Source organism: Stegastes partitus, unplaced genomic scaffold, assembly GCF_000690725.1.
Source record: "Stegastes partitus isolate 25-593 unplaced genomic scaffold, Stegastes_partitus-1.0.2 Scaffold532, whole genome shotgun sequence".
In the NCBI taxonomy this organism is placed as follows: Eukaryota; Metazoa; Chordata; class Actinopteri; family Pomacentridae; genus Stegastes; species Stegastes partitus.
This window is the reverse complement of record NW_007578263.1, coordinates 332,529-360,467: the sequence shown is the minus strand read 5'-3', so window position 1 is coordinate 360,467 and position 27,939 is coordinate 332,529. Positions and strand designations below refer to the sequence as shown.

The following is a 27,939-nucleotide window of genomic DNA, read 5'->3' as shown; positions in this document are numbered from 1 at the left end:
TGAAAGCAGACCAATCAAAGAGAGAGAAAGTAGAATGAAAAATGGGGTAGACCGTAGATTCATGTTCCTTTTCTCATCCCCCGAAATAGCAGGAATTTGATTGCTGATGGGGCTTTTGGCAAGGGTGCCGCTAAACCATCCAGTCGGCTCTTTAACCGAATGTGAGGCCATCTAACACAATAAGGTGATATAATGGAAAGGCCCAGCACAAAAATAGGCACAGAGGCAGGGACAGTGGGCTGTAATGGTCTCGGGTGCTTGTTCTGCCATGACTTTTGGCCAGTGACACCTCAGAGGATGTAGTCACTGCTTTCTGCTGTTGACACGCATTTTGATTGATCATCTCTGGCTTTGCTGCATAAGGGTAGTGGTGGAAAATGCCATTTCAGCAGCTACTGCAAAATATCCTACGGCTCAGTGCAGTTTATATTTGATTATGGTGCATGTAGGCATATTAGAGGGGCTTTGTTACTGAATTGCTTTGAGAATGAGGAAACTGGTAACTGCAAGCAGAAGTTAAACGCACAGTAACACAAGCGCGATGCGTTCACAATCCTAATGTTTAAACCTTAAGGGCAAACTTTATGAAAGCTTACGATGGGTTAATGCGATCTTGCCACAGACGAAAGGCATAATTGCATGAAGGTGATCACTCAGAGCTGACAATAGCAGAGTAAAAAAAAACATTAAAACCTTTTGCCATCAACGCGATAATGCTTAGTTTTGTTTTTCCTTTTCCATTAAATCAGCCCCCAAATGGCATGATAGAAAACATTGTGGTTGATTGCATTTGATTTGAGGTGTAATGACAAAGATGTAATGACTAGGAATTATTCAGTGTGTTGCATTTGCGGCTACGTTTCATTTAGCTTTTAAGCTGGTAACACACTAACATTCCTGACTCTCTGTGAAAACACAAACATTTGAGGAATAACTTTCACACGTTAGTGCTGAACATGTCGCCTTCGGATTCATGATGCATCTCCGACTACAAGATGCATTTAGAGCCGCTGTACAAATCAAACATGTCGACTACGAGGGCGACACTTCTGACTCGTGCGAAAGGCCAGAAAATCAATCCTTGATTTATGCACTCTGCAATAAAACATTGGACGGCTGTCTGGGAACGTCAACATTTTTATAGATTGGATTTGCTACATTTACTGTAATCGTGCCACAAAATATCAGTCACCATAGGCATGCTGGGATGCTCTTGATATGTGTGCAGAAATAGATAAAGAAACCGATGTATCTGAGCTATATAAACACCCTGTGTTAATAACCCAAAACTGCAGAAAAGACTGTTTGACACAATAAAAGAAGCATCCAAAGAGCATTCAGGTGTTTTATTCCATCCATATGTCAAAACTGTGTGAATAAGGCTTTGAAACAACTTAGAATGACAGTAATCTAAGAATTCAACTGAGCATCAATAAAAATAATAATACAAAAGAAAAATCTTTCTTTCCTTAATATATATTATATGTAACTTCTGCTGTCATTTATTTCACTCTTCTTGTCTAATTTCTTACTCTTTCACAATAAAATACACTCAGTGACATTCCATTCAAAATCAATATGCTGAATGCCACACATTTAGACAGTATGGTTGGTCTGAACTCTTTTTTTTTTTTTTTTTTAAGGTCTGTAACATCATTCCCTTCTAACAACAGTAGCAGTGGCTAGCTGGAGTCTATACGGCCAAACACTTCTTCTGTGTTACACTATCAGCCTTCACAAAGCCATACTTATTTCACCCTATTTAGGCGGAGTACAACTTAAACACCATCATTTGCTTGATGCAGTCACTATTTCTGAAACCGTCAGGCTTTTGTCACTCACTTTTATCTTTTACTCTGTATTTTTTTTCTCTCTCTTTCTCTGTCTTTCCACTCTTGTCTCATTTTCCCAAAAAATAAAAGCATCAATTACCCTCATAGAGTATTTCATGTTCGGATGAAAGCGGCCTCATTCTCTGTGGTGAATAGACAGGGGAGATAGGAGCAGGGCAGTCTTCCCAGTAGATACAATAAACTGCAAAATGTTTGCATCATTTTAATTAAAATGATAACTCTGTCGTGGAACCAGGTTTTTATCAGGGAGAAGAGTGCAGATGCAAAATAATGTGACAACAACAACAACAACAACAAAAAAAAGCGATTATGTGTTTGTGTTATCGCAAGCCATGTTCACTGCACACAGTAATTGTATTTTATGATTTTGTGTCCGCTCCACAGTTACAATTCCCCTTTCCAATGATGGCTTATGTTTCCTAGTAGTGCCTCGAAACACCCCACCAAGAACATTTTGGATTAGAGCAATATTGCCACTGAGACAATTCTGACAAACCGATAGCACATCGGGCATGCACTCGCTCACAGCTACACACTCTCATTCACTCACTCACTCTTTCTCTGCCAGACATGGGTGTCAGCCAAATGGTGCTATTTACTGGAGCAGGACTGGCACTTCTCCAGACCATGGGGGTAGCAGGCTTGGCAACGCAGATCACTGATGGACTCATTGAAGCGGTTTGCCAGCATGGACAGCTTGCTACCGTGACACAGAGAGCAGGGAGCGCAGCCCGAGCCGCCACAATGCTGGCAGCTGTCGGCCTCCTGGAGACAGAAGAAACACATTAGAGGAGAGGAGAGGAGGTAGAAGAGAGGAGCTGTGAGGTGAGGCAAAGGGTAAAAAAAGGGAGGAAGGGGTGTAAATGGGCGAGAAAGACGAGGGACGGAGGGACACAGGTGATCACCGAACGTTGAAAGCTCATTTCCAATTGGTGATTAGAGGTCAGCTACTTTTAAATTACATTTACCTGCTTTCTTTAAGTTTTTCATTTATGCATATTGCAAAACTTTGCACTGCAATTGTTTAAAAACTGATTAACTTGCAAGTTTAGGCTGAGCAGCGAACCACAACACAACTATCTGGTCTAATTGGCCTGCCTGCTGGCAAACAACCTCAATGATAGAGAATTCTTTTTTTTCCAATACTATTTCTAATTAAATGCCTTTGGTAAGTAGCTGTGCTGCAGGATAATGTACAGCCAGCCGGTCATTTTTTACAGCCGGTTGGTCATTCCTGCAGAGTGTACAGTAATGAGCAACTGCCTGTATATTACCAACACAATGAGGAGTGCATAGGAACAGAAGATATGTACTTCTAAAACTTTAACAACCAGAAGGGGTTAATCAGCAGAACATATTTGCCATTGAAAACTTTTCACAAGATATGTGGAGTGACCAGGATGTTGTTGAGGTAAGGTGAAACTAAATGCCATTCACCCCCAACTCTTTATGATTTCCTTTAAGAATCCAGAAGTAAAGTAAAAGGCAGTCTAGCAATGTAAGGCTGCTCCAGAAGAAGAGGCCCCCATAAATAAATAAAAACTGCAGCACGGAGAAAAAGTGTTTCGCAAATCTTATTTAACTTTACTTTTTCAAAAAAGCAAAATAGACAGTTGGCTGAAGTAAGTGAGACGATATTAAGTTTTGAAAAAGAAAAAAAAAAAAAGAAAGAAAACTTTTGTTAATACCACAGGTTACAGTTTGAATCAGATATTAAGAAACCACAATGGAAAATCGACCCACAGCACCCGATGTTCTTAACCTATGAGGAACTGTTTGCAGTTGAAATGCACCGCAAATAACAATGAAAGTGTTCAGCACATACTAAATGTCACTGGGATTTTAAAAAAAAGCAAACAATAACTTATTGCGCTTCAGTATGGTCCATGACTGCTTTCCTATATTGCTGCAATAAAAAAAGCGAAGTAAAAAACATGACAGCGATTTATTTTCCAGCAGAAGGCAGCGACGGAAGTTAAAGCATTCGAGCTCCACTGAAAGCAAAGCTGCATGCAATCCTTGTCTATTAACGGAAGCTGATGTTTGTCGTGCATCTAAACTTGCATTTGTTGCATGGAAAGGGATAAATCTATTGTGATGATCAGCTGCAATGGTGCAAACAGAGTCCAGGTTGAGTTGCAACATTTGCTCCAACTATAAGAAGAAAAGACGATGAAAGATTTTGGAGTCTGGGCAACAAAGGCAAAGATAATAATGAACAGAAAGTAACAAAGGGGAGTGAGATTGCCAAATAACACAAAAAAAAAAGGTGAGAATGAACTTTTTTTTTTTTAAAAGAGGTACAGAAAATGAGAAAATAACGAGAGGGGTGAGAAAAGGATGGTGGGAGATGGGGGAAGAGAACAGTAATCAGCCAAGGAGGTAAGAGGGAGGGAATAATAGTGAGCTGGGTATCCTTGCTGGCTGGTAAGTGGCAGGCAGATGCTGCAAGGGCAGAGTAAAACTGTGGACTCATCAGGATCTGTTCACAGTTGACAGATAACACTAGGACAATAGGTTGGTGGTTGTTGCAGCAGAAAGAAGGTGTGTGTGTGTGTGTGCGGGGGGGGTCCAAGGAAAAAGAATGGGAACACAAATGAGGTGGCAGTTACAAGGAAACACAAGGAAGACTGTGGGATAAAACGACCCCACGGTTCTTCTGTTGAATGCAAAAAAAAAAAACTAAGTGAAGAAAAGATGGCAGAAGACAGGGAAAGTGAGAGTTGGAGGAAGAGGAGAAGGACATGCTGAGACTGAGAATAATAAGAAACAGCAATGGGGTGATAAAAACCACACCACACCTCTGAGAATAATTTGGCCGAGGATCATTACCTTGGTATCTGTGTCGCTGATCTGTTTCTCCTCCTTCTCCTCCCTCTCCTGCGCGTACAGAGCTTTAGCCCTCCTCCTGCTGCTCCCCCTGTCCCTGGCCTTCGAGTATCCCTCCAAGTCCACGGGAGGCACTGTGTGGTGCCGCAACGACTCAGGCTTCTTCTGTGGTGCTCTGATGATGCGCAGATTACTGGTGTAGATGATTATCTTGCCAAAGTCTAACACAGAGGACTGACAGAAAATGAAAACTGAATAATCTTACATCAGTTTATGCAAGCTGTAGTAACAGTGCAAGCATTTTAATGGGCCTTTAATTATGCTATATGGGCTTATTTCAGACATTTTCCAGAAAACAAAAACTGTGCCCCCAATTAGCTGTGAGGTTTTTTTTTTGTGTGGGCGACAGGATGATTTGTAGTTGGAGGAGTCACACCTTTTGTGTAAAGCACAACATGTTTTTGTTTGTTTGTTTTTTTTTAGCTATAGCTGTGTTCTGGCTTCATGAGGCTTCATGGTGGATCTAGCATTTTTATTTTAACACAAACATCCTCCTGAATGATTATCTAGAGTCTATAATGAAGCCCCTGATCTTTAATACTAACAAAATTAATGGCTCATTTGATGTTTCAAAGCATTCATTCAATCATTTCTTTTAACTCACTTTATAAAGGCTGGCTTTGGGTGTCCATCAGAAATGATTGGCAACGCTGCATCTTTTGTGCAGAGCTGCATTGTTGATTGGTACCAATGACTCAGTAATTACTTTGCAAATCACTCACACAATTTTTTTTCACAATAATCTAATAGGTTGCATTATTCAGGCATCCTACTTGTTTCTCATTGATTCTCTCTTGCTCTAACAGAGACATCTTATAGCCAGAGGGTCATTAGGCCTTGTGAGGTGGGTGCCCTCAATGGGACCACTGTGCCATCCCTTCAACAGTGCCCTTAAAAGGAGAAACTAACTCCAGATTGCTGTCTTCCATTGATAAATGTGATAAAAACCGACTTTGGTCACCAGGGCCAAGTGTTTCTTTTGTTTAGAGGATAAAAGAATGAGACTGACATGAAGCCAGCAGGCGATGTAGCTGACCTTCCTCTTAGCCTGCCACACTAATGAAGCCGCTGCCACAGCAGGTTAGTAAAAGTGCCTTTTTCCTGTCAGATGAACAGTTTTGTTGCCGTTGTTGCGCCACTTTAATCGTTGTACAATTTGCGTCGAGCAGCATGCCGTTGACGCTTTAATTATTCAAGATCCGTCTCGATTTCTATTTTAGGTCTGGATTGCTTGTTTTGTTCTGAGGTTCCTCTGAAAAATGATTAAATTACTTTACATCGGCTGATTGTGTGCCAGTTTATTGTGGTGTTTAAGTTTGCTTTTCAGCACACGTAGACGTGAGGTTCTCATGCTCATTAGTGTATATCTAAAGTATCTAACAAGACAAATAAAAAGTGAAAATAATTCCTATTAAAACATATATCCAAACAGACAATACAAAGTGAACATGCTCCAAAAATAGAAAGTTACCATTTAAAGTCAAATCTGAATTTTGTTCAAATTTAAGGATTATTGAGAAAGACACCACAACCATAATATAAATGGCAATTCTTATGACACTAAAAATGTATTCCTCCCACTTTAATTCAATACACAGGAAAAATTACCCCCAAAAAAGAAAAAAATGTAAAAAAAAAAAACAATCCCAGCTTCTGCCCAACACACACAGATATAAGATCACAACATGTGCTCCCACGCAGTTAAAGCCAATGCTATTGAGTTATTGTTTTTTTGTTTGTTTTTTTCCAAACCGTCAATACACAAGGAACTTACAGCTTAACTTATAAGCTTACAACAAGGCCCTGACACCATTCAGTTCTGCCTGTAAGTACTCAACAACTGATTGATGAGAGAAAAAACACTTCTTACTGATCACCCTTCAAACAAAAGGATAGGTCCAGTGGTATCTAGTGCATCAGCTCACAGCATAACATTCATGCTGGATTCCAGTTATTAAAACTTCAGTGATATGCGAAAACACTTTCAGGGGCAGGCGTAGAAGCAAAATCTCACAACACAAGTATGGTGGTGCAGAGCGTGCCATGGCCTGTGGTAGACTAGGAATTTGGAGCAGTACAAGCTCAGGGCACACAAGTGGAGCCGGCACAGGCAGCATTAATCTATCAGTGTCAAAATGAAACTATTGCTACGTTGAATTGAAGGGAGATGTATGTAATAGTTAAGGAACAATTATGTTTGCTTTCGTTCTTTTTTTTTTTCTCCTGGGGTAATTTGCACACAGAAAATGAATGGTCAGTTGTTGGTACATGTTGTTTTCCTCTTATTCTGCCACCATAATCCTGACGCTCTCAACATATCATTGCTTCCAATAAAGTATCACCATGACTCAGTTCTGTTGCCAGTTTGTTGCCTGCAGGATCCCAGTGAAGTAAACTGACATTTTAATCAACACTCATCAAAATCTAACAGCAGCAGAATGACTGTTTTTGCTTTCAGCTTCTTTAAACTGTGCTGACAGATGAATTAAGACGGGTCTTAATGCTTCAGACATTCAGACAGATAAAACTGGCACTGCTAGTGAGAAATCTAATCTACAGTAACTCTCACCTTGATTAAAATAAAATTCAGCAAAGGCAAAACCAGTGAGCTGCATTACTTACCTTGCCGTCTCCCTCTGCTTCGTCAGTCTGGCCAGCAGCAGGCTGGTAGCTTCCCATTCCTCTGTACACATTTATTCTCTGGGCAATGAGCCCTGTTGGAGGATAGACACCTGGATACAGAAGAAAACATGTTGTCAGGATAGAGTGAGAGTTTGTACCAGAAATTTCAGACTCAAGTCCTGATTTCATCTGCAAACAACACAAACTGTGATTCCACAGCATTGATGTGCAGTGATCAATCACTGAATTTATTTAGCCAATTAAAGTCACAAGTCTCTACCTCTGGCAGCCCCGGGCTCTCACGAATGCCAGATTCAGACTTGATAATTAATTCTGTTAAGATAGTTATCATGTCAAATTAGCCATTTATAGTCAGAAATTTTTGCCAGTGACTTGGCCAAGACAGAGACATTGGTCCATGTCCAGTCAAAGCCTTCCATCTGTCACGAGCTGTGTTATGTCATAGGGAAGGTGAAACCGGGACCAATTACCGGAAACAAGAAAGAGAAACTAGAGAATCAGTGGCATCAAAAGCGTCACATATGATGTTGTTGTGTGTTCTGAAAATCCTTTAAAAAAAAAAAGAACACTTTGGTAGTAGGGAATTCATGGCAGTTTGCATCAGATACATTTAAGTGAACTTGTCAAACATCTATCACCACTACATATCGCCATCATTTTATCACCCAGAACAAAATTGTTTATACAACAAAAGAGAGAGATAACAAGTTAATTCATGAGCTTTAGAGGTGCTAATAGGCAGGGGTTTTGTTTGTTTGTTTAATCTTTAGTTGGTTATAGTAGGTTTCGCCTGACTCCATGTTTCTTTTCTTTATGCTAAGCTAAGCTCAAAACTTGGTGTTTCATTTTTAAAATATGGATGTAAGTGTGGGATCAGTTTTCTCATCTAACTTAACACATTTGCCAACATGTCAGACTATCCCATTGATAACATACCGCACCATGCTTTGAGTAAATGCATTTTCTAACTTAAAATCCTATTTTTAAACTCTTCATAAGCACCCTAAAATGGTCCAGTGTTTGAGTGTTTCATCTCTGAAATTGTTCATGTACCAATGTCACAGTTTGATTGACCTCCACTGGCCCGTGCTGCCCTAGCATACCAAAATAATGGCCTGCACTGATTGCATCGAGACTGTAAGAGTGTAGCCTTCAGTTATACACTATTATATTGCTGATTTTTTTTTTTAATGGCTTGAAAGTGCAGTGGATGATTTAATGTGAACACAAATACACACTACACAGAAAAGTCTCAGCCATGCACAGCTATATCATTACTGTGAAAGCGAAATCATGCAGTTAAACATGCTTAGATCATTTCATGCAAAAAGGATGGATTACCATATTCAGATGTAATGTCCTGATCTCGTTGGTCTCCTGGATACAGTATAGCCCACACAAACTAACCTAAGTGCAGTCCTGCATATAAAGTAGGACATAGTATGTTGCACAATGATGAGAACCCACCCTGTTGGTCCCCATGAGCATCCTCAAACCCGCAGAGCTGCTCCATCTCGAGGTGGTTGGGAGGGATTTTGCGGTGGACGAAGCTGTGTGGGTATTTCTCCTCTGGACTTTCCAGCTCTTGACCGTCTTCGTACACGTGCTTCAGCACCCGACCGCTGTAGGAGGACGCCAGCTTGAACCTCACCTGCAGTTTTGAGTGGAAGGTGACTTGTTTTTACTCCACTCCTCTAAAGGTTTCTCATGCTGAAAGGATGCATCAGCAGTTACAGCACAGTGTCTAATTTGCATAGCCTGCTGGCTTAGAGTAGAGGAAGATTTGTGAGCAGAAAAAAAAGTGCTGTTTGATCAGACGCGAGTGGTGCACGCAAACATTTGCAGCGTGTCAACGTGCATGCTGACGTCCTGTCTCGTTCTCTCTTAGTTTGCAGTTTGACAACATCAGAGGACTGTTGTGTGCTAAAATGTACATCATTCAGCCACTGATACTGAAGCAATTGTTTAAAAAATAACTTCAAGAGAAAGCCGGATGCCTAAAATAACCTCAACATGTATTTTACTCAACACGGCACATTTACAAAACTGCTTCAAACCTAGGAAGCTGAAAAAATGTGGTCCTTCAAGTAACTCACCTTTCTGGGCTTGGTGCCTTCATAGCGCTGATTCAGTTTTCTCTGGAGTTCTTCCATGGTGGCTGATTGAGAGGATTCAGAGAGAGCGTCAGTCCGTCCAAGAAGCTCCTTACCTGCGGTGAAATGACATTAGCTGGACACTGTGGCGCCTGCTGTGATAAAAGGATGTTTGGACAGATGGATTAAAGATTGGGTTGATATACAGCCCGATGGAAGCACAGAGTATGGGAGTCCAGCTGAAGAGCTGTGTGGAAGGAGTGGGTGGATGATAAAGATAGAATGATAAAGCTCTTTCTGTGTGTCCTTCCCCCAGAGTTTGACTGTACCTGCTGTTTTAAGGGACCCACCTTTCTAGCTCCCAGTGCTAAATAATTCATAGCTAGATCGTGTGTACAAAAGGGTGGTTGAGTAACCAGAAGCCCCGTCATCAAATAATTATGATGACCAAAATAGAGGCTAGTTTGAGCCAGTGTGCAGCTCTGTGTGTTTGTGTGAGTAAGGGAGAGAAAGACTGAGTGAGGCAGTGTGTGTATTTGTGTGTGTGGGAGTTGTTAGATGTTGTAGAACCGCCTATCATTGGACTGGAGCCGAGTGCATCCATGCTGAAAAGTAAACGTGACATTTGATGTCTGCTACTGTCATACAGAAAATACAAAACATATCCATGAAAATGTCTGTGTAGATTCTCAGTCATCCAGATCATAACAATCTTAACAATGTTAGCAGAAGGCAACCGGACGTCTCTTTTTGGTTCTTGAAGACGCCTCACCTCTCAAGCAAGAGGCTTCTTCAGTTCTGCTTCCTCAGAACTTCTTCAGAACTAAAGAATTCTCTTGGATTAAAGGTGGAACGTCTTCAAGGTATCAGACTGAAATAATACCATGTTGCTATGTGTTGTTTGTGTGCATACAAGTGAAAATGAGTAGTCTTAGTCTGTTTAGAAGTCTAATTTGAAAAGTTCTAGTGGCGTAACACCCAACCACCACCACCACTACCCCCCAAAAGTGAAGTTTTCACACTTTTTCTCCACAAGGCAACACTTCTGGGACCTTGTCTGGAATCCAAGAAGATTCAGAGAGAGAGATCAGACAGAAAGATCAAACAGACTTGTATCACAAATGCAAATCTTTGAGATAACAAAGACAAAACATGAGAAAGTTACTTCAGCTCAGACTTTAAACTGAGGTGAACCTTACCAGACACATCTGTAAGTCAAACTGTCTTGTCGCTATACCCCTATGGTAGCACAGATGCTTTCAACCTCAGCATTTGAAGTAAAAGGCAGTAAGACTGACATTTGCAACATTTCCTTGTACAGCTACCGAAGTACCTGAGAGTCTGCACAGTGGGGGGGTTCAAACCTGCTGGTCGGCTGGAGCCCTTTTATGTGGAGTTGGGCTGGTTCTCCTTGTGTCTGCGTGGATTTTCTCCAGGTGCTCCAACTATTTCCTACAGCGCAAATGCGTACCTGGTAGGTTAATTACTGCTTCTAAATTGGCTGAAGGTGTGAATGTGAGTGGGCATGGTTATTTGTCTCTTTGAGTTAGCCCTGCAATCATTTGGCAAATTTTCCAGGGTGAACCCCGCCTCCCGCCCAGTGTCACCTAGAATAGGCTCCGGCCCCCTGAGAGCCTCTACAGGATGCAGCAGCTACAGGCTAATGGGTGGATGGATGGAAAATTACTTTGTACTCAGAATTCATATAACTAAGAGGAAGTGTTAGAAAGTGGTACCATTATATACATTAAAAGCAGTCATGTTAATGTTTCCTCCTGTACATACCACCTGCAAAAAATGTTCACTTTTCCACCAAGAGATGTGAGACAAAAAAAAATCACATTCCTCTTTCTTCGTACAACTAAATTCCAAAGTTCAGCCAAAGCGAATATGAAGCATCACTAGTTTGACCTAGTGTCCAAATTACAGTCTTTTTAGTTCAAAACTCCTCTTTTTTTATAATAAATCTACACAGTTCAGGAAGAGAACGCCGTCTATGGAAACACAAAGAGGAATTTTGCAGGGGGAAAAACAAACTCATTTGATTTGATAAAGATGAAATATCTAATAGAAGTTCATATGAAATATCTAATGGAAGTTAAACTAAGTAGTCAACAAATTCTTGCTTCTAAAAGTCAATGATGCTGTGAAAGGATAGAAATATTTCAGAACACATTTTAGGTGAATCATCCAGCACTTCAAGACAAAACCATACGACAATTATCTTCCTATTCAAACCTGAATCCTAATAATTGACAAGTTAGACTAACCTTTTCCTGTTAGACATACAATGCAAATTTTTTCGGCTGACATTTCTCTTGTCACAGGAAGAAAAGCAAAGGTACAACTAATAATTAACAATGGTTCTGCTCTGTTCCAGTGTAACAATAAGCCGTGACAATGAGCCAGCGAGCATAATATCACCAACCTGAAAATGAGGCAGCTAAATAGAATCAAGTCATCATTACATTTATTTTCTTATACCTGTGCTTGTTCTACTGTGGGATGTCAAAATAAGTCTTTTTTTGTGGAATAAAAGCACTTATACAGCAAGTAGCATCCATCTATTTTGCTTCATTGGTGCAGAAAGCATTTCTTCTTGTACTGTAAAATAACAAGACATCTGTTAGTTAAGCTCTCTCAGTGAGCTGTACATTCGTGTAATTGATCATTTTGATCCTCAACTTGTATATCACAGTCAAATGACCCATGTCACGGACTATTTCCTGTTGAAAATGGAAGCAATATCTATCCCTTAACACTACATTATGGAATATGGAGTTATTCAATGTCTCAATTTATCACCTTTGAGCACTATTTTTACTCTGCTGCTCCATGAAATGAGCAGGTTAACACTGATAAAGCTTTCCAGGAGAAGCCCAATTTTCAAGAAATGGCCCATAAGCACCAACTGATTGGTGATATTTATTCCAAATAAAGCAATCAGTCTAATCACAGGCCTATTTCTTAATGGTCTCATCATTTAAAAGAATCACTCGCTCTCTAATTTTTACTCTTTGTCATTTCCAGAATTGGCTTATTAAGGCTAATTGGGTATGAGTCATGCTGTCAGCATTCTTTTAAACATCATTCACCAATTCAGAGACTAATTTAAGATTTGAATCATATCTTAGAGCGCCAGCGGAAGTCTGCGAGACTCTCTGCTGAGTCAGTGTCAGCTGTCGTGCTGGCATCATGACTGGAACTCTGTGTGTGGGCGTCAGTGGGTTTGTGCATCTGTTTTATGTCTGTGAGTGACAATGTAAAAATGTATGTCAAGTCCAATCATGAATGCATAGATGTTATTCTGTATTTTTTTTTTCTGTAGCAAAATATGCTTACCATGGCTTGAAAGTGCTGATGGCAGTGGCAACTTTTCTTTTGCATCTTCAAGAGGCCATTTTGTACAATGAACTCTAATCTGACAAATGGATGCCATTAACCCCATGCATGTCGAGATCAATCTTACAATTATCGTTACAGATGACTGTTATTAAGCGGAGTGTGAATGGATGATTTAAAAGAAAGCAATAGACAGAGAGAGAGCATTGCAAGCGGACATAGACCCTCTCTTGTCTCTTCCCAGACCGAGAGTCGGCTTAATCAGATTGCAGAACAAGCAAGTATGGTTACTCAGGCGAGAAATTGTTTTGGGTGCATCGCAGAGAAGGAATCATTTAATGTGCCAGGATTCTCGCTGCTTTTGGTTTAAACGATTGCCACTATAAATATGTCTCTCTGTGTGTCCACATTAACAGTTCATGTATATTCTATTATCCCCATTATCGTGCCTCGGTACAATAAGCGATATGAGTTTCATCGCTCAGGTACGATACATGCTCTGTGCTCGCGGTAGATCCATATTCGGTGATGTGATAGCATGGATCGAAAATGAGAAATAATAGTTTTTGCGTCACTGTACTGGTGATAAAGCAGTGGGACCCAAGACAAGCCTCGTTGAGCCACAAATTTAAACTCGTGGAAGTTGTTCCCCCAGATGGCCTGATGCAACGTCTAACATTTGCACAGGAATACATTACAATTACCTCTGGTGCTGTACCCATGAACCAGGTATGATGAGTGTAAAGTCTAACTCTTTTCATCTTCTACTGTCTTGTCTTGCCCTGCGCACAGATTGCACAGTTGTTTATGCCCCAAACCCTCCCCAGCTCCCACATCCTACCTCACCCCGCATCAATGGGTGTTCGTTATCGTACACGTTTTGTGTTTATAGGAGCATGTGTGTGCTAAGTTTGATTATTCTCCCCCAGGGGTCCAAGTGCACCCTAGGGGGGTGTGGGTATTATATTTGGCAAGTCTCACTGTGAGGGCCTGGGGGCAGCATATGTCCTTGCCATCCATTTTTTGTGTACTCTCCAACTTCCTCTATCTTCTCTGTATCTCTCTGTGTGTAAGTAAAGTGCAAAAAAAAAAAGAAGGTGAAATTCTCACTAGTAGAAGATACATTCTCATTATTTTGCTTGTACTCCTTCTGACGTCCTCCCAAGGGGAATGGTATTGACTGACTTATATGAGCAGCGCCTATTTACAGGCGGAAAAGGAACAAAGTCGGTAAGAAACTCTGACGTCAATCACTCAATAACGGTCATTATCCTGAAGGCAGGTGGTTAGGGAAAGGTGGAATTACCCAGAGTGCCATGTAAGGAGTTTGTAACTATGACATGATGTGATCACTTAGTGTTTACCACACACACAATAAAAAGGACAAGACTTTTGTCATTTTAAATGAAACCACTTCTTTTCCACACCCGTTCTCTCTTTATCTACCCGTTTCAGCACCAACCTCAGATTGTACTTTTTGACTCTCTTGCTCTGCCCTCAGGCGGCTGACAGGCATCGGGGAGGAGGAGTGGGAGAGAGAGAGACAGAGATGGAGGGGAAGACTGAAATTAGAGATGGATGGTACTGTGAGGGGGGGGGACCGAAGAGAGATAAGGGAGGAGTGATGAGCTACAGATGAATATGAAAGACGGTATTTGTCTCAAATCATGTCTGAAGACACTAATGTCACATCCTCTCTGAAGGTTACAGACAAAAAGAAAAGTGAGAAGAGATCTGGTCCCCCGACAATAGGCTGGGGCTGTGTCTTTTACACTACTTTCATTTCCTCTGTGTTGCAGCTATAATTGAATAGAGTGTAATTATCATACTTCATGCAAAGGGCCAGATTACATAACTTGTAGATGATATAATATACCATCAAGAAGATAAATAATGAAATACCAGAACTAATATTATATTGTACGGACAAGTTCATGTTTTGTCCCTCCCCTCAAGTATAGGAGTTCATATTAATGCAATGGATTAGGAACATTATTAAACAAGCACTGAAATCCAGAACAACACATTTATTTGTAAAAGTATTGACATAAATGAATGTACAAAGATCAAAACTGTTGGTGTCTTTGGAGGGTTTGCAGTTAAAAAAAAAAAAAATCTATTTGCAGTAAGTAGAGCTCTTCTACAGTACTGACTCTCTTTCTGTAAGCTAATTACAAAAATGAAACAGTACACCATGTGCTAGAGAGGCAAAAGCAAGACAATTCACATGTATCCTCCAGTAGGTGTTACACTATAACCCATCCAAGGCTACTGTACATCAGGTAAAAGGTCATCTCACATTGACACAAAATGCATCCAGCTAAATTGTACACACCACAGCTTGCATTCATTCTCATCAACATCACATTTGAATTTTTTCTTACTTAATCATTTCATTAAACGTGTGGCCATTTCAGGTAAAACAGGGTTTCTCAAAAAATTAACTCCTAAGAATTAGAAAATGCACAAGTTTGCAAAGTTTGCAAAAGGACTTAAATGATGACAAAGAAGACACCTTTAACACTTAATTAAATTGGACTTCCATTTAAAAAAATAAAAGAGCGGCAATGTTTTAAATAGAACTACTAATGCATTTAAACTTCATTATCTTAATTACAGTGTCCATCAAATGATAGATGTTGCAAGTCACAGTCAAGTTAATATTTAATATTTCACTGGGACTGATTTTCTATCTCATTTTAATTAGCCGAATACTGACGACGGTGGTGTTCGGCTCCCATGAAACCTTAAGCTCATGCAGGAACTCATGTCTGGGATGTTACAAAGGGCTCCTCCTGTGACCTCTCCACCCAAGTCTAATTTCATCCTCAGGAAAAAAAAAAAAAAAAAACTCCCTCTCAAAAATGATGCATGACTGTCTCCAACCAACTGCAATCCCAGCCAAAATGAGATTCAGGACAGCAGCAGGGGAATCAGAGCGAGGGAATCAGCGGATACTCCTACAGTACTTTGTAATTTTGTAGCAAATCCCATTCGAAAATCTCCAAATGTCTTGTACAGCAAGTGTAGTTACATTGTCCAAAAAGATAAATACATAAAAATAATCGAAGATGGCTCAAAGTGGTAGAAGAAAACTGGATTCTGCTTCTGAATTTGAGCAAGAGTGTTTTTAAATTTAAGAGCAAGTTGAAATAAAGAACAGAATTTAAGAACAGATGTTCAGATAAATATTTAAGAATGACTTGGAGTATGCAACCATGCTTGCAGCTCTGTGAGACTGTTCAGACACAGCAGCCACAGATGTAGCTTTGAGCCACGCTTTAATCGTAATGGCAGTTTGCTCAGCGTGGCAAAACTAACATTCTCATGTTTATTTCGTTAAATGTTTACCATTCATCATCTTAGTTTAATGCTTACCTATGCACAGTACATCTGAGGCTGAAGGAGACGTTATTAGTTTTGCAAGTATTACGATAAATCAAAAAACTGGACCAATAAATATATTTTACCCAGCGATGCTGCACAAAAATCCACCAAATCACCAAAATGGTTACAATTTATCCTAAAGGGGACATTAACCAAGAGAAACAACAATAAATGTGAATCACACTTTGAGGCTTTTCAAATATATTTTGCGACCACTGTGGCTGTGAAATCTGGTGCACAATCTAGCAGCTGCCAAGATATTTTCCTAAAAGGCAAAAATAGCAACCTGCTGGTAGAGCTGGAGATAAAATCATTTGGAATCGTCCTTTGGGAACAATGAATGTCTGCACCAAATATCATGGCGATCCATCTGATGGAGTTTTGCCACTGGCATGGCTGAAATCATGAAAAGCTCATGATCATTTTGGGTATTTGTTAAAAGCAGACTAAAGGAACAGCGGGATCATTATAGATAATTGGTGCATTGAACATTTTTGAAATGATTGCTCTGAGAATAGCTCCCATCTCTCCTGAATACTGGAATTGGTTTGTGGGCAACAGTAGAAAATGGTGAGCTACCATTTCTGAACAACATGTGAAGGCTTACAATCCACCTAAACAAACCAGTATCTTAATTTTAATGCTAACAATCAATAACAATGTAAAAGTTCAACAGTAAAGGCTTTCCCATACAGGAAATATACACACCAAACCAAGAGTTGAGGTCAAGATGGACACAGCCAATCCAGCCAGAGCTACCAGAAGCATCTCAGCGGGTGTCCGTTCATAGGACAGGCTGTGAAAACACCAAGACAGAGCCATAAAAATCGCAAGAAATCAGCTCATACAACAACCCATTCAACACCTTAAGATGTCTGCTGCTGCACCCTAGAGACAGGAAGACGGTGTAGGAGTATTTTAAGGTGTATCTGTGTTGGGAATATTCCATCAGCGGAACGCCAAGGACCCTGGAGACTGATAGAATCTGAACTTACACAGGTCACATGATGGCAGTTAAACCATCTCCATGGCAATTCTGCCCGCACGCCGTCAAATGAAATCTTCAGTTTCCGAAACAGAAAAAGGTAGCCGTGCCCAAATGATAGATATTTTCATTTTTCCGTAGTGGCAGATTATTTTTATCTTTCTATTCCAAACCCCTGTGCAGTTGTCAAAATGTATCAGGCAAACTTGAAATAGGAAAAAAACCTGTCTCATTAGCATAATAAAGGATGTCACAGACAAATGCATAACTCACAGTTGTTAAACCTGGGTATTAAAATGTCACACCATTTCTGTCGGCCCAACCTGGATTGTGATAGTGTTTTTAGGAGCTATATAAATGGGCAGTGAAGTGTGTCTGAATTGATCTATGTCTTTTAAACTATCCATAAAGGTGAAATTTAATCAGACGGTAAATTTAGAATGTGTCGAATTTATTTAAGGCGAGACACCACATGCAAAAAATGTGGGTTTTTTTCTATGCAGTGCTCATTTTTGAGATGTTTTGATGTTATTTTAAGATTAATGAAAAGAGAACATCCAAAACACAGTTGAATGTTTATTTTACTACACTGTGTATTTGTGTCTTGAGATTTCGATTACAACATTTTAAAGGTCTTTTTTTTCCCCCCAAATGAGCTTTTTCTCCTGAAATCTACACTTCAGCACTATTTATAAACATTAAACCATCCAATTCATAACTATCATTTTGTTTTTTGCTTTTTAGGCTTGTTCATATAGTCATAGCCTCATTTATAGAACATTTTATTGCTAAGAACATAGAAACGGGATTTTTCTTTGGTTGCTTGCAGTTTACTGTTATCAGATGAATCCTCTATAAAAACATTTTACTGTTAACAAAACAAAACATGGATAATATTTTGAACCTGTTCTATCAAACATTCAGACTTCTATTCTGGAAATGTATGAAAATTAAAGCATTTCTCATTTGCATATTTAAAATGTTTAAATGTTGTAATTTAAACATTCACTATCTTCTGCCATATTTTCAGTAAAAAAACAAAAAAAAAGGAAAAAATCTTAAAGTTTAATCCGGTTTAACTTATACTGACTGGTGTGCAGCGTTTGAAAGATCTGTACATTGCAATAATAAATCAATTCCGGTGTTTTATGATATGCCCTATACTTCATCTACCATGTCACAATAAAACAAACTCACACTACACAGTTCGAACAACTTGAATTATCCGAATACCGGGAAGAATCCAACAGTTAAAGTGACTTCACTGGATGGATATATTGTTGGCTGATGCAGTAAATAACTAGAAATGCTCATACATACAAGTCTCAGCATGTCTGCAGAACGGACAACATGACCATGTTTGGCCAGGTGAAGACATAAAGCAGAATCTATAGCTACAATTGTAACATGTCCTTTCTTTTCTTTATCTTTTTTGAGAAACTACACTGTCTGGTTTTTAACAAAGTGTCACGCAATGGTTTGTTTTAATCTGTACCAGACAGAATTTGTTGTTTATTTGTGTCCCAAAATAGCTTAAAAGGGGAGCAAAAGATATTGAGGCAGCGTTTGAATGCCTCAGTCGCCATCTGATGGCTTTCTTGGCTTTAGAGGAGCCCTTCATTTCAAGAGGATCTAGCTGCACTGCAAAGAGAGAGACGGCCGTGGCAGATGTCACTTGAGAAGAGAGAGTTTACTCTGGAGTGAAATCAAGTAAACAGACGATCCTTAATCCAATGTACACACACAATGGTGGCACAAAAAAAGAAAAGAAAAAAAGTCAGAATTGATGTTGAGCACCACCCATTGTAGGGATTTAGGCACCAGGACAGAAATGTGCATACATGATATATACTGGGGATTATTTTTTTTCTTCCTATCAAACTCCAAATTACATTTTAAATTACTCTTATATGAAATGACATGTGTCTCATCGGTCTTCAAATATGGATACTGTCCAACAAGGCAGCTTGTAAGGAAGCTCAAACCCATGCTAAGTGTATTTTTGATGGGTTTTTTTGTTTGTTTGTTTGTTTTTAAAGAGAATGACTCGAATCGGGCTTTACCAGCTGCTTGTAAATCCCTTACTAACTGTGTGTCTGAAGAACTTAATTGTGAAATGAGATAAAAACATGTTAACTTAAAAGTCTTTTCAGGTTTACATTTTCTCATGTCTGTCTTAAAACAATGCTCATGTTGTCATATGAGTCAACATAACTCATACAAATTCAGTGTACAATAAGTGATCTACAGTTCAGTTTTTGAAATAAAAATTAAAAATGCATTTTCAAAGGTCAGCAACACCAACACGAGGTTGAAGTACTGAAGGTAATGAAATAAAAAGGAGTGTCTTGCATTGCTAATTTAAGCACTTCTATTTGATATATCACAGTGCAGTCAGTTAAACATGCAAAAAAGTGCGCAAAATGCAAGAGTCCAAATATTAACATCCATGTTGGTGCACAATGATTCATGCATGGTGCGTCACCCTATATGTGGGTTACTCTACAGGTGCACCTCCTCACTTGCTTAGACACACGTGAAGCCAATCGGCAGCAGTCAGGTCACACCAAACACACTGTAGTGATATAATCCCATGGCATTAACAGATTATTCACACAATGATGATACAGATAAAGCCCCAGAGCCTTGGTCCTGGGTGTTTGGTGTTTTTTTTTTCCTCTTGCAGGTTTATGGCTGGGCTTGACATGAAACAATGAAGTCATCACATTAACTGGGTACATTGAAGTGAAATCTGGCTCATTTTACCTCCACAACAAAGACAGATTCTGCAGTAAAATACCCCTATTACAACAGCTGATTGAGGATCAACATAGATTTTTGAAAGCGTTTTTCTACATATCGGATAGACCATTTGGTGCCACCAAACCACAACAAGAATACTTTGAACAAAATCTAAATTATGCGAAATGAAAGAAAACCAACTGCATCAAGTAGGTTAATTTTCCATGAACATTCAAGAGCAAGTGTTAGACAATGAATGGAAATTAAATGTCAGAAATTAATTAGAAGGTCAGATAATGAACTCTTCACACCATTTGCAGATCTCCCTCTCCTATGCCATACATTATTGTACCATGACAAGTCTGCAAAGTTATGAAAATGTACTTTATGATTATGTTACTTTTTGCAAATGAATTCCCTGAGGTGTCACGTTTGTTTTTCATCCCTGCCGTCTATCCCAATCTCTTTTTCCCTTTCCCATCCTGCATTATAATTGGACTAATAATGATGTAGACAGCCTGTGGCTGGGGTTCTGCACTCAGTGTATCCAGTTTAACTCACTGCTTCAGCTTCTCATAGATTTCCATATTCAAATGGGCCCCTTGTTTAGAGATTAACCTTTTCTCTGTTTGTACACACAGGCACAATCCTCTGAACACAAGTCAGTGTTTTTTGTTTGTTTTTGGTAAATATTAGAGCATAGACAAGTCAAGACTTTTTTTCACAGAAAAATAAAGCATCTCAATGTGAGACTGAGTGCTTTTAACTAAAAAAATATAATCTGAATAATCTGAATTCCAGCTCACAAATGTCTTCATACCCCATTGGCTGTTCTGGATACAAACAACTCCAGTGATGACCTTTAGGGGGATATCACTATCTGTAATAACATGACCATGCATAATAGGATTATGCGAGAGAAATGACAAAATAACAGGCATCACCTCATATTTTTATAGCAAAAGGTTGCTGAATATTTTTGCTGCAGGTGTTTTTAGTTTCGGCCTCCTCTCCTATAATCTCAAAATACACTATGTAAAAAGCACAAATGAACTCTAAATAAATGAATAGAGCAGGACGTGACACCATGGATGTCACGCTGTTATCTAATGTTATATCTATTATTATACAGTTATGTAATTCCTGTAATCATGTTTGGTAGTAATCAGAAGATTAGACAATTTCTCAGTGTTTGACACAGCAGAGGGAGAAGCGCTGCTGGAGCCCCGAACCATGATGCTTGACTGGCTAGAAGAGGGAGCAGTGAGGCAGGCAGTTTGCTACTTTGTACTGCATGCCTAACTAAGTCTTTGTGTGTATGCGTGTGTATTTGTGTGTTCCTTTTCCTGCTCTCGTAGCTAATGCTTTTTCTTTTTTCCTCCTGTGCAACAAAAAGGAGCTTACCATCTCTTGGTTGGCTCTGTTGTCTGCCTGCACATCCTGTCTACTTAGCCTGTCCATCTCCTCCTGAATCCTGTACGATAAGCTCAAAACAAGAGATATTACCGCGCACACACACACACACACACAAATGCACACGCACAAAAGAACATCTGAATAAAATACCCACAACGACCCGCAACAATGCAGCAACAGCAAAAGCAAAACAAGGTTTACTGTGCCAAAAACAAATTGGTGCATGAGCAATTAAAAAGCGCTGCTTGTCAGCTGAAGGCATGCTGGCAGTATTAAAAATAAAAAAAATTTGAATCATATCACCAGTGGTAGCTCACATTTTAACCATGTTAAACACTGGGAACATATATGTAAAGTTCATTAACAACAAATAAACAAAATAAATGTGCAAATACATTAGAGAACATTAAATATTAAAACATGAAGTGAATGTGCTGTACATGTGAAAACACTGTAAATAGAATAGAATAGAATAGAATAGAATGCCTTTATTGTCACTATACACAAGTACATTGAGATTAAGAGCAGCTCCTTCAGTGCCATACATAATAAGTACAAAATAAAGAGCAAAAAATGAAAAATAGAAGAGATTTAAGTATAAAAAATCAGATAAGTTATATATACAGAAAAATATTGCACATCATGGTATAAATAATGGAACCTAAAGATGAAAACAATGAAATAAAGAAAACTGCATGAAAACCATCAGCTGAGGAAAGCAGTGATGTCTTGCATTGTGGAATAAGTGCACTTAGTACTGAACCACTTATGCCAGGAGACTGTGTTGAGTCATTTTACAGTTGTAAATGAATCCACTTACCTTGTGGTCATATGTGTAAAGCAGACTTGACTTCATAATGTCCTAAAATAGATCAAGTTGATTTAAACAATACAGTAACAAAATCTTAACACACAATATGGATTCAATTTTGTGGGCTACCCACTGATAATAAATCAATGCATTTTTGGTTTAACTCAAATTTTAGCACAGATAGGCACTGGCGGGCTGCAAGGTGGAGCGGTGGTTGGCATCATTGCCTCGCAGCAAGAAGGTCGCCGGTTCGCGCCCCGGTGAGGACACCCGGGATCTTTCTGCGTGGACTTGCATGTTCTCCTCATGTAGCCCTGTGATATACTAGTGACCTGTCCAGGGTGTCCCGTGCCTTCACCCTAAGTCAGCTGGGATAGACTCCAGCGCCCCTGCGACCCCAGTGAGGATAAAGCATTGTATAGATGATGGATGGATGGATAAACACTGACTTCTTTTCTTTGGGAAAGCTAAACCTTGAAGCATTTACAGATCAGACTACTCTAATGCACTCCTTACTGGCCTCCCTAATAAGACCATTAGATATTTGCATACCATTCAAACTGCTGCTGCTCAGACACTGACAACACCAAAAACAGAATACATTACTCCAATTCTTGGATCCCGGAACAGCTTTCAGTTAAATATATAATGGGCTGAACTTGTTGCCTACAAGTCTCTGAATGGTCTGGACCCAAAACATAACAGATGTGTTTGCCGAATACAAGTCAGGTAAGTGTCTTGAACTTGCAGTCAGTTGTGCCAAAAGTTCGTATCAGAAACAGTGAAATGACATTTAGTAATTATGCTGCCCACTGCTGGAACCACCTTGGAACATTTGCCCCAATAGTAGTCATTTCTAAAAACAAGCTCAAGTCTGTTTTTCCACACTCTGTTTAATCATTCAGTTTAATTCATAAGCTCTCAGTACTTCTGCACTTCCGTTTACATAATTTTAATGAATTTCCATTTTATTATACATTTCTTTTCTGCATTTTTATTTTTCTTATCGTTTGACTTTTCTAGCTGTTTGCCAATTAAGAGTTGTTTTAATTATTCCATAAAAATCCACTTTATTCATGTTGTCCTAACCCTGTTAATTCATTTGTTTCACTCTGCAGTGTTTTTGCTTTTTTCATTTATCCATTTTAAGTTGTTTTTTTCCTTTGCCTTTAAATCAGTTGGAATAACCTCTGTGCATGGTAAGGTGCAGTATAAATAAACATTTTTATTATTTCCTAATTCCTAAAAGGTAATCTCATTGAGCCACGGGGTCTCATTCTCAAGAGAAACCATGCTTGTTTAACTTTGAAGTTAAACAAGGCCCCGACTCAAGACTTTACAAGCAACGACCAGTGATGAAAATAAATGTGTTAGAAGTGAATGTGCAGTAATGAACGATGTTTCTTGGATTTTTCCAGGTTGTAGTAATGCATCACAAAAACATGAAACTAAGATGAATGTCAGAATTCCCTAAGCACAAACACAAGTTTTTTCAAATTACTCTGCCTTTTTCCAATGTCAGCTGCTAGAAACATCATCTTATTATTCTAAAGCACTAAATATAATATTACTTACATAAAAATATATACCTGTTTTTGGAATATAAGTTCGAAGTGACACCATGCGCTTTGGTATACATTTCTTGACACCCCTCTGAAATACTCCTCCGTGGCAGAGCTGCCATTTATCATCTTTCCAGTCCGCTGATAAATTTTGACAACGCTGAGCAGAGCAGACTTGTGTAACACCACGGCGGATGATATCGTCTCCCAACTCTTTTCCGCTCCTCACCTCCTCCCCCACCTTGACCTCCATTCCTGCTCTCCTCTCCTCCCTTCAGTCCCTGATCTCTCTCTCTTCTCCTCCCTCTAAGCCTGATTTGCCTGTCACACTGTCGCATCCCACAGGTCTCTCCTCCTCCTCCTCCTCCTCCTCCTCGCCCCCCCCCAAACCTTCGCTCACTGTGTTCCATCTCGCTCTCGGTAACACACAACCACTCTGAGTTACACCTCTGATTTATCTGATACTCTGAGTCTTTCTTTTGCAAAGCAGAGGCTCGCTGAACACAGTGTGAGCATCACACCAACCGCTCTCCTACACACAAGTAGCTTTAATTACACATGGTTGTCTGCATCATTACAGGCCGCAGATAGATATGACACTAAGCCATAGTGACAGAACACGTAGGGAGGAGAAGTGGCAGAGTGGGGAGGTGGGAGGGGGGAGAGAGAAATGAAGAAAGATGATTTGATAATGAAGCAGGAACAGACAGACGCTGGAAAAGGATGAAAAATAATGTGTATCCTTTGGCCTTGATAAAGTTTAAAAGGGAGATCACCTCAGTTTGAATAAAAGATCACTTACCTTTTCAATTTGATGATATTGCTCTCTAAAACTGCACTGACACATGCACTCTAATCATCACACCGAGGCAATATTACGACCGTCGCAGCCGTCAGATATAACCTTAACCAGATTATATTACTTGCATTAATGTCTAAATAAGAGGATATTGTTCCTGTCGAGAGAACCGACGGGGCATGTAGACCTTGCCAGGCAATATTTGATGTTGCTTTGTTTTTTTTCCCTTGCTGTTCTGGCAGAAGAAACTATACCAGAAGTCATACTTATACTGAAACGCTCATTTTCAACATCATTTACAGTGGTTACTCGTTTCATTTGTCCCATCTGCTCCAAAGTACAGTAAATGGTATGCTACAGTGCCAGTACTGCCAAGAGGAAAGCACTTCACTTAATATACTTCTCTGCAGTTTTTTTTTGGCTGAGATGTAATCAGGTTCTGCTGGCAGAGAGGCAGATGCATTGTGCATTGTTTTACCCAGTTTGGAATTTTCCACTGATGTACTGTGGCAAACGGCGTGCCACAGGGAGCAGCATGTCATTAGCAGACAAGGGTTATGTGGCTGTGTAGGATTAGTTTCAAGCTGGCTTTTGAAATAGAACATTTGTATACCAGTTTCTCTACATTGTTACGAAGACAAAGGGAAAGAGAGCTGATGTCTGTGTGGTGAGGAAGGGGAAGAGAACCAGAATGTAGCAAACCTGACAACTCACCCCAGGTATCATTATATAAACCTGGATGACAAGTCAAACTAGAAAAAAGTAAATTAATGAAATGTTCGATTGTACGCTGAACGGCAGGAAGTGCCTGCAGAGAGAGTTGCTTAAAATAATGCATAAGAATAAATGTATGAAATTGCACCCAAAAGATTTATTACAATAAATTAGTCCAGCTTATCAATGCAATTCTTCTTAAGAAAACATTTCCAGCTTTCATCATAAATTTGGCCTGAATATCCAGAGATCAGACAGTGCTCTTCGGACCAGCCCTACTAGTTATTAGAACAACTATAAGCAATTAGCAAACATAGGGGAAAAGGAGGTGGAAGCCAGCAGTGGGGAGGTAGCCAGTTATTTAAGAGTGTTCCAGGAGCGTCACAGCTTACCCACAACTCATGAACTCAATTCACTACCTATGCAAACAGGCCTGTGAAGGAAACCATACTACAATGTTAAGCCTCAATCAGCTCCTAGCTAGAGGGTGACATTTACAACTACTGCTCAAACAAACACCAAAGAATAAATACCTGAAAACAACTAAACTGTTGAGGCACTGTAAAATGCAAGAAAAGGGCTAACTGAGCAGCTGAGACAAAATTAACAGACATTAACATAACACATAATACCTTACCTCCGTTATTAATCATATCCATCTTACTGGTGGCTACAATACCCCATAACTTCACACAATTCCATTCAATTCAATTTTATTTGTATAGCGCATATTTACAACAACAAGTCATCTCATAGCGCTTCACAAAGTGCACAATTGTGCATTACTACACAGCAGCATCACTACACAGCAGCATCGACGTTACCTAACGGCAGACAAACTTTTTTGTTGCAAACCTCAGCCAAACAGACATCAAAACGACGAGGTAGGCAGGAGGCTATCAAAGAAACACACCTTAATCACAATGTGCATACAAATGAACTAAATCTTTAAAGCAGTAAACAACCTTTTAACAACCCTGACTACATCACTTACCTCAGCATCACAGAGGAACCCATGTGGCAACAATGGCAGCCATGATGTCACAGGTGCTTTAAACACCCTCAGTTAGGGGACGGGCCATGGGAGGAGTGGACCCAGTTCTGTGGTGGGGCATTCAATAACGATCAGGAAATATTGAATTCACCAGAGTCCAAGTGTTCTTACAACATGTAATTGATTCATACTCAGAAACTGTGGAAAAAGTATTTGTCAAACGTGTATTTTCCAAAGGCCTGTAGGTCCCTTGGCTTTTTGTATCACTATTAGGCAAATGAAGTATGCCATATAGTAGTTAAAGTAAGCTCTATAGGTAATTCTTCATCAAAGTCATGCACTGGTTATATTCAGTCTTAAGACAATAATCTTGGCAGCCAAACAGAGACGTGAAGTGAACTTGGTATATATAAGGATGTGTGCAACTTTGTGTTTCTAAGAAAGTAAACTGCCAAACTAAAGTTCACAGACACAGTCATGAAGTGTGATCGAGAGTTCAGAAAGTCTGCTGCAAGACTGGATGTCTCAAATGGGATGAAGCTTTCCCGGCTAAAAACCCAACAGCACAATATGAAGTCAGGCAGGTAAAAGAAAAAGCAGACTTACCTGACTCTAAAGATTTCTTGCAAGATTCCAAAAAGATGGCAGGCAGACAAAACAAAGGGACCAGGCGAAGGCAAAGTCCATGATTCAGTGAAGGTCAAAAGGAGGCAGAGAAAAGCATGCTATGGAAGCTACTGGGGATCTAAATGGGGAATTAGATGCAGGTGAGAACATGAGGAAAAGGTCAGGTGATAGTGCTGGTGGGAAAGCAGAACAGGTGAGAGTGGCTAGTTTGAAAAAACATGAGAGTTAGAAATAGCGCATCCAGAATAACTGCATGACAAGAAGGCAGTCGGTGACAAAAGTCCTCCAAAGCAAAATTGGCTGGCATCAGTTTCCAGCATCACCTCATCAGGATTTTTCACCTCAAAGTAAACAAAGACGAGGAAAACAAATGGCTTCACCTCAGCGATGGCAAAGAACCTCTCAGGCACATATTGACACCTCTGTAACCTGGAGCATGTTGAATGGGAAGGCTTCTTCTACAGCAGCGTGTCACAGATCAGGTTATTCCCAGGGCCACCGTGTATGACTGCCTGCCCAGATACTTTCAGAGCCTTATCTGCCTCCTCCTTCACAGCTGTCATTGCTTCAGGGTGTTGATGAGGAAGAAGAGCAGCCAAAATGTAGAAATGTCCTTACTCTTTACTTTTTTTTTTGTCTTTGCATTGACAGATCATTCCAGAAGAACGCCTTTGGCCCCTCTGCCGTCACCTTTTCCCTCGGGGGCAGAACTCCAGAATAAGCCAGACTGGAAAGGAGGCGGTTATATTTACTCTTTGGCTTTTTCAACATCTCCATCAGAATTCTGTGATATGTTGCCAACAAAAAGGATAAGTCCCCAGCTTAAAATAATATAGTATCCGTGCATAAACAGTCTGTCTTCCATCCAGGTGCTTTGGTGTGTAGTTGTGCAAAGGTTCTGCAGCCTCATGTCCTGCAAATTGTACAGCAGGACTTGTGTCAACACCTCCAGTCCCGCTTCCCTCAGGTGTTTGTGGATGGTTGACACGAGAATGTAGTGCTGGTTCCCTGCAGATTTGCAACAAAAGAATCTGTGCGCCAGGTGCCTGTCAGAAAGTCCAGTTTTTCTCAGCTCCTTTTAC

General features: G+C 39.8%; 1 protein-coding gene across 1 annotated transcript in view; it reads right to left on the bottom strand.

Moving 5' to 3' along the window:
* Positions 1-2,444: 2,444 nt before the first annotated feature.
* grxcr2 (glutaredoxin and cysteine rich domain containing 2) overlaps positions 2,445-27,939 on the bottom strand; it is a 49,662-nt gene continuing 24,167 nt past the window's right edge. The window contains exons 6-10 of the mRNA XM_008287977.1: positions 9,482-9,594; positions 8,853-9,036; positions 7,365-7,474; positions 4,686-4,916; positions 2,445-2,618 (exon numbers count right to left, since the gene is read on the bottom strand). Coding sequence (XP_008286199.1) covers positions 2,445-2,618; positions 4,686-4,916; positions 7,365-7,474; positions 8,853-9,036; positions 9,482-9,594 — 812 coding nt within the window. The remainder of the gene's footprint in view (positions 2,619-4,685; positions 4,917-7,364; positions 7,475-8,852; positions 9,037-9,481; positions 9,595-27,939) is intronic.